At 35.9% G+C, this 6974-nt stretch overlaps 1 protein-coding gene across 1 annotated transcript; it reads right to left on the bottom strand.

Annotated features, from left to right (window-relative positions):
• Nucleotides 1–202: 202 nt before the first annotated feature.
• Nucleotides 203–5179, bottom strand: LOC116215577 (protein arginine methyltransferase NDUFAF7 homolog, mitochondrial). The gene is made up of 10 exons (XM_031551337.1): nt 4908–5179; nt 4764–4825; nt 2841–2984; nt 2527–2637; nt 2168–2381; nt 1902–1960; nt 1369–1421; nt 1026–1248; nt 826–934; nt 203–568 (listed from the first exon to the last, which is right to left on the bottom strand). The coding sequence occupies exons 1-10, from the start codon at nt 5134–5136 to the stop codon at nt 306–308; spliced, it is 1467 nt and encodes a 488-aa protein (XP_031407197.1). The 5' UTR covers nt 5137–5179; the 3' UTR covers nt 203–305.
• Nucleotides 5180–6974: the final 1795 nt, after the last annotated feature.

The following is a 6974-nucleotide window of genomic DNA, read 5'->3' as shown; positions in this document are numbered from 1 at the left end:
CTCACATTGGATCCCTACCTTTTGATAAGGCATTCTAGTGATCATGCAATGATGGATACTTACTGAAATTAGCTTGTAAAAAATGTCAAATCAGATTAAAATAAATAATTCCATTCGGTTGAGAGCCTTATTCCCCCCCCCCCCCCCCCCCCCCCCCCCCCCCCCCCCTAAGCACAAGATGCCTCGAAAAAAAAAAAAGGACTAAGGAAAACCTTCTGGTAAATGATAAAAGATTATGTAGGACACATTAATCAACCTACAGTATCTTTGTAAAGTCTCTCAGCAGATGAATTCGCACTGCGTATTTATTGGAAGGGAACAGGAACCCCCTGTTTCTTGTTCACGATAGCCATTGCCAAGTATCGGGTGCCCATACCAATGGGCACTTGATCGTCGGGCCCTTCCCAAAACGGGGCCTCACCGTCACCCACCAAACGCCAGTATCCTGTCCTTAAAGATTCAGCTTGCTCATCTGTGCAGTTCTGCAGCAATGCTTCAACTCTGAAGTTTATGCCGAGAGCGCTGAGAAACTGGGACTGCGTCATCGGGCCATAAACCGACACATCCTCTACATAAAAGCACAAAAGTGGATCAGCTAGTGCATTCAATTTGTCATACTTAGATACGTTTTTATTTTATTTTTTTTTTCCCTTTTATTAATTGCTTTTGACAAGGGACTACTTGGGGAACCAAGAATATTGCAGGCAAACATGAAACCACGTAAAAGTCTTGTAGCCACACGATGCTACATGAGGGTCTAAAGAGTCATCTTTATTCAATGCTCAAATAAAAAGAGGAATAGATGATTACAACAAAGTCGGTCACCTGAAACCTCCTCGGCAGAATATTTTATGGCAGGAAAATCAACATATGCACTGAGATCAGCAGAACCAGGATCATCGAGTATGTCGACAAACTTGTGCTTTCGTATTGCCTGCTCAAAAAGACAGGTTTATCTATTATAATGACAAGATATTGAGAAATATTAAATCTAAAATGCCAATGCAATCCAACGAAATGGTGACCTGCAGGCTTTCCGAGACGACTCCATTCAGACCATAATCAATTATAAGAGCCCCGCCTCCATATGCGCTTATTATCTTGGAGATTTTCTGAGTCAAGTCCATACCTTTGGGGCAAACCTCAACTTGTTCTAAATTTGCAATTTCTTCAGGTGCAGCCCATTTGAAGCGTTTCAGAAGATAGAGATTTGAGGGGGTTGGCTGTGGAGAGAGGACAAAACGAAACCTGAAGAGCAAAGTATGGGAGCTCATTCATCATTCAACACATACAGGACATTTTAGACGTTCAGAAAAATAATGTATCAGGAAGTGAAGGGAAAAATTCGAGATATCATCAAATACTCACGAAGAGTCTTCTTGAACATCAACCATTTTTTCACACCAACCACGAGAAGCTTTCTGCAAAATATGTGAGGTCAGAATGTCTCCAGATAAGAACATGCATGGTTTTATGACGTGGTCCAAGCAATTGCATATGGAGAAACTCTTTCAAATTATTTAAGGAAGGAACTTATGAAGCAACTCAAATGTACCAAATAGATGAACATGTCCTGGCCATCTCCCTACCAACAAACTAATCAGCAAAAGGCCATCTGCAACCATACTTCACATCAACCACTCACCTATCTGCGTTTGTGTTACAGTCATGCCTTAAGTCTAGGTCCCATGGAAGTCTGCCTTCACATTAATACATCAGAATGGAGGTGGAACATAAAATCCTAGAACCTCAAAATGCCGGAAATATCTAATATATTCCAAACTTAACAAAGAAATCATGATAGACAAGCATCTAGCAAGTTATGGTTTATACTTCAGAAGCAGCAGTTTCAGACAGTGTCAAATGTTTGATGACAATAACATTGAAAATACTGAATTTACCTGAAATTGATGCACTGGTAAAGCATCATAGAACTCGTGAGCAATTATAATGGTTGGCACTGAATAAGCAAAAAATAATAGTAAGAAACACAACGGACATATGCACAATTCAGAGCACTAAAGAAACCCATAATACATCTGCTATCTATGTATTAATAATAAAGGCAAAATAAAAGTTCAGTAGAGATCTAGCCATACATTATGAATGCAGTACTCATGTGCTTGTTTTAGTTAATTGAAGAATAAGTAAAAAACTATCCACATACATCCAGATGGAACTTGCTCCAAGCTGGCATGCCAAGAAACAGGGTTCCCTGCTAAGGTACTGATTACACTGCTCTCTGCATTCTCAGCATTCTCAGAAGTGTCGGCTTTGTCAATGCACTTTAAGGTCTTACGCTGAAGTTGCTGTAATGCTGGACTACATTCTACCATGTGTACATGGAGTGACTCCGTGAAGTTCTTGAACTTGGATGCACCCTACATGCAAAGCTACAAGATTACAACCACTCAGAGATTTCCATCATATCAATTATTCAAGCAATCAACTGGCAGAAGGAATAAAATTAGTGCTCTTAAATATAATATCTCATGAAGAAATATTCAAATTTAGCACATGACATACATGAAGAAGATCGGCCATGAGAGTTCCTCGTCCAGGCCCCAGCTCAACAAGGTTGACATCTTTTGGTTGTCCCATTTGCTCCCACAGGCACATTGCCCAAACACCAACCATCTGAAAATAGGAGCACCTCAGCACCAGCAACAGAGAAAACTTTCAGATAAAATAATAGTAATAACAATAAAAATAACACCCTCAACTATGAGATCATCAAACCAAGACAAAAGGATCAGTTTCACGACACTTTCACTGGGATGACTGATAGAGTGATCCATAATATCACAAGATGCAAGTGAGTAGCTGAAACACAGTATTACCTCACCAAACATCTGACTAACTTCAGGAGAAGTTATGAAATCACCCTGTGCTCCAAAAACATCACGGTTGATATAGAATCCAGCTTTAGGATTGGTCAGAACTTCCTCCATATACTCGGCGACTGAAATGGGTCCACCCCGGAACTGAGAAGCCAACAAGAACATCAACTTCCACCCAACAGAAAATCCCGTACAAGATGAAACCTTGATCAAAACTCCTAATGCATCTAAAATAGCATTTTACCTGTGCGTTGCATGGGAATTTGACATGAGTTGCTTTATAATATAAACTTTTTCTTTGAAAAATATTACATGTTTAGATTATATATTTGTTTATATTTATTAAAATTGTCCTTAAATATGCTGTTTCTAACTTTCGTTCATTCTTTCAGTATAGCATAATTATATATTTAATGTATGCAATGAATATATACTTTTTTTTCAGATTTAATACAAACATATCTATGCATTGGGGATTCTTTAATATGATTGGTAAAATACGAATATTCTTTTATTATTATTATTATTATATTTTATAATTGGTTATTGGATAGGTTGTATAAGTTGTTCAGTTGCTTATATTCGAAATGCAAGTGAATGGTTCATGTAAAGCTTAAATAATACATATTCTATTTTTTTAACTTTTGATCACGTTCTTTCCATTTCATTACTATAAATTTGAAAACTACTTTACCTTTTACATTATTCTCAAGTTAGAATTTACTTGACTTACTTCATAATTGATGAAATAGAAAACAAATTAAAAGATTGACGTTTATATTCAGGTTTAATGGTCTGGGTATTTCGATATTTAGTTACTTAAGTAACTGAATATTTTTTTATTAATTAAATTATCAAAATTGAACATTCGGTTAATCGTATTTTTTTTTCATATTTATGATATATACCATAACTATTCAAAATTCTTAATCTAATATACAAATTACACGTGCTTTTTGTTTTTAATATATATATAATAATAATAATAATAATAATAATAATAATAATAATTAGAAAAGAAATCAATGCATAATTAAAGTATCAATTTTCATTTACTATGTGTATTATAGATTATAGATTATACATTATACGTTATAGATTAAATAGAACTCAAATTTAATCTTATTACAAAAACATTTTATTGTTTTATTTTCGGATAAATTATAGGTTCTTGATAATTATGATATCTTCAAAAAATGATTGATAGAAGAAATTCTCCATTGAGTGACTCAACTTATGTAAAAATTGCGGACAATATATTTGGATATTTATTTCCTTTTTAACTAAAATACATTTTATAAATGTTATTGATAATATATGTAGATAATAAATAGTATAATTCTTTAATCAACTTAAATGTTTGAATTTTTATATTTAGGTTTTAGATGGTTTGGATATTTTCATTTTCTGTTACCTAAATAACTACATTTTTTTTAATTAATAAAATGAACAAAATTATACCTTCAGGTAATCATACTCTATTTTTTTTTTCATATTTATGATATATGGTGTAAGTATTCAAAATTATCAATCAAATATATATATATATATATATATATATTATATCTGTTTCTTTTACTTTTGGTTATAATAATTATAAATTGAAAACTAAATAAAGCATAATTAATTTACCAATTCTCATTCACTATATGCATTATAGATTCAACTCCTTAACTCGTACGGACATACGTAGAGAGCCACCTTTCAGGTTTTGAACTTTATAAAACAGCGACCTTCTGCTGAGCATATGATAAGCTGATTTCCCATAAGATGACAGCAGAAAGTAAAAGTATTGGACTAACATAAGGAAGCTCGCACAAACATTTTCACAAACACCTCATGCGTGCGCAGTGTTAGCAGCATTTTCGCTTCATAAGAGAGCAGATGGAAAGAATAAACAAAAGGGCAATTAAAATATGGAACCTTGATGATTCCCTTGAGGTGCTTGACGAGCTCCGAGTCCGAGGACTGTTCGTGCGAGTGCTCTGCAACCCAAAAAAACAAGACCATGAAACGCAATCCGGACAAGCCCCTGGACAAACGTTTACCCCGGAAAGCTCAAAGTACCAGGAGGATTGTAGAGCCCGGAGCGGTCAATGGAGATCGTCGAAGAAGCGGAATTGCTAGGCTCGCCTTCTGCTTGTTCAGATGTGGAGAAGAAGAGGGGAGACCCAAGAGACCTCCACGGAGCTGGGGGCAGAGGGGGAGAAGGCGTGGGGTTCCGGGAGCTGAAGAAGAAGCCATTGGAGAGAGCTCGGCGGGAAGTGGGAGTGAGCAGAAGTTTCCTCAGCATCATGACCTGTCGTGCGCTCCGCCCCCAACTCAACCGAGCCTCCTTACAGTTCGAGAAATTAAGAAGAAAAATTGAGAAATAACACATCAACCCCTATACTTTTCTTAATTACACTATAGTCATCCTTCGAGGAAATAATTTTTTTTTCTCTTTATTCACCCCATCAATTTTACATTTGTATAATTTACTCCATACATTTTGATAAAGTATACCCTGCCCCTCCCGTCAATAATTCAGTCAAAAATCGACCAACTTTAGGTTGATCCTATTCTTTTATTGTAAGTGTCGTCGGGAGTCTTCAGTGCTTGATCATAACGAGAGCGGACATTGCATTGCCCAATTCGGTCAAATTCATGCATAGGTCCACCAACACTCAGTGGCTCCCCTCCTCACTACTCAACAAAGTTCAAAAAATCATATATGTGGTGCGTGCATCTCTTTATTACTATTAGATGATGATAGATTTTCTCTTTAAATTATAGATCTAGAAAGCGCGAAGAATAAGTTTAGAGGAAATAATTTTCGTAATCGTCGACTATTGTTGTTAGATTGCCCAAAACTTTTCTATCAAAGAGGATTTGATGGTAACGAAATTATGGACGACTTTAAGGTAATGGAGTTAAGATTTGCTTTTCGTGATTATGTTAGTTGTGAACTTCTAGATTGCTCTACTCAAATACTTTTGTAGGCATGAAATGGAGGCAATATATTTCTTTTACTATGGTTAATTTTCATTTTTCGAGTTTCTACTATGTTGATGAAAATATAAGGTGGTTATTGATATTATTATTGTGTTCAAGTTAATATTAAATTTGCATATCAAATAACTGTGTACCGAAGGAACATACTAAAAATATATTTGAGTTATTTGTTGATTCTATTGTTGCACTACTGTATTATTAAGTACAAGTGATGATATAATTTTAAAATCCACATATATGAATTTTTTTTTTTTGGGATCAATCAGAGCGCTCATTATTAATATTGTCTAATAAGGAGCCCCACGTGGGCCGTAGAGCATCCTTAAGAAAACAGAAAGGGCTCGCAGGCCTGATAACAACAACAAAGACAAGGCCCAACCGGAGGAGACAAGCGATCAAGAGATTCAGACATATCAGAAACAACAGAAGACCATCAAGATATTCCCCAAGTTTCCAATAACTTCCTCTGCTGATCACTCTATAACTTTTGGCCGCAAATCTTTGACCCTCATCAATCTGCTCTTCACATCTTGCTTGCTTGATACTATAAATTTCCATTCAACTTATACAGATATAGGCTCAAATCTACTTAAAAGCTCAAAATGATAAGTGGTGGTACCCAAGTACCATATAAATCAAAGTCTCATATAAACCAATAGTTGTTCTTTGATCTTTTCTATGATTATAATTCTCAATATCCGCTCTCACATGTAACGCGTGGTCTTTTTTCTATCTTCACGTTGTCACGTGCCCTTAAATTCCCACCTTCAATAACTGACCTCGAGCCGGGCTCATCTTACATGCTCGAGCAAGAGGGACTAATACGAGACGTACTCTTGGCTGCTCTCAATATTGGGTTGGCGTAGTGTGAGCTCACGTGGACATGCGGAAGTGGAACCCGCTCTGATATCATATTAAATTTCCATTAAGCTTATACGAATCTGAGCCCATATCAACTTAAAAACTCAAGCTGATAAGTGGTGGTAACCAAGTTTCATATAAATCAATGGTTGATCTTTGATAGTTTTTACGTGGGATTATAATTCCCAACAAATACATCCCACTATCTTATCTACGGAAAGAAACATATACCTCCATTTCTAGCTCTCTCCAAATGTGGTAAACACAAAGCATGCCAAG

This window comes from Punica granatum, chromosome 7, assembly GCF_007655135.1.
Source record: "Punica granatum isolate Tunisia-2019 chromosome 7, ASM765513v2, whole genome shotgun sequence".
NCBI lineage: Eukaryota > Viridiplantae > Streptophyta > Magnoliopsida > Myrtales > Lythraceae > Punica > Punica granatum.
Note: the sequence above shows the minus strand (reverse complement) of the source record. Positions and strands in the feature narration are given on the sequence as shown.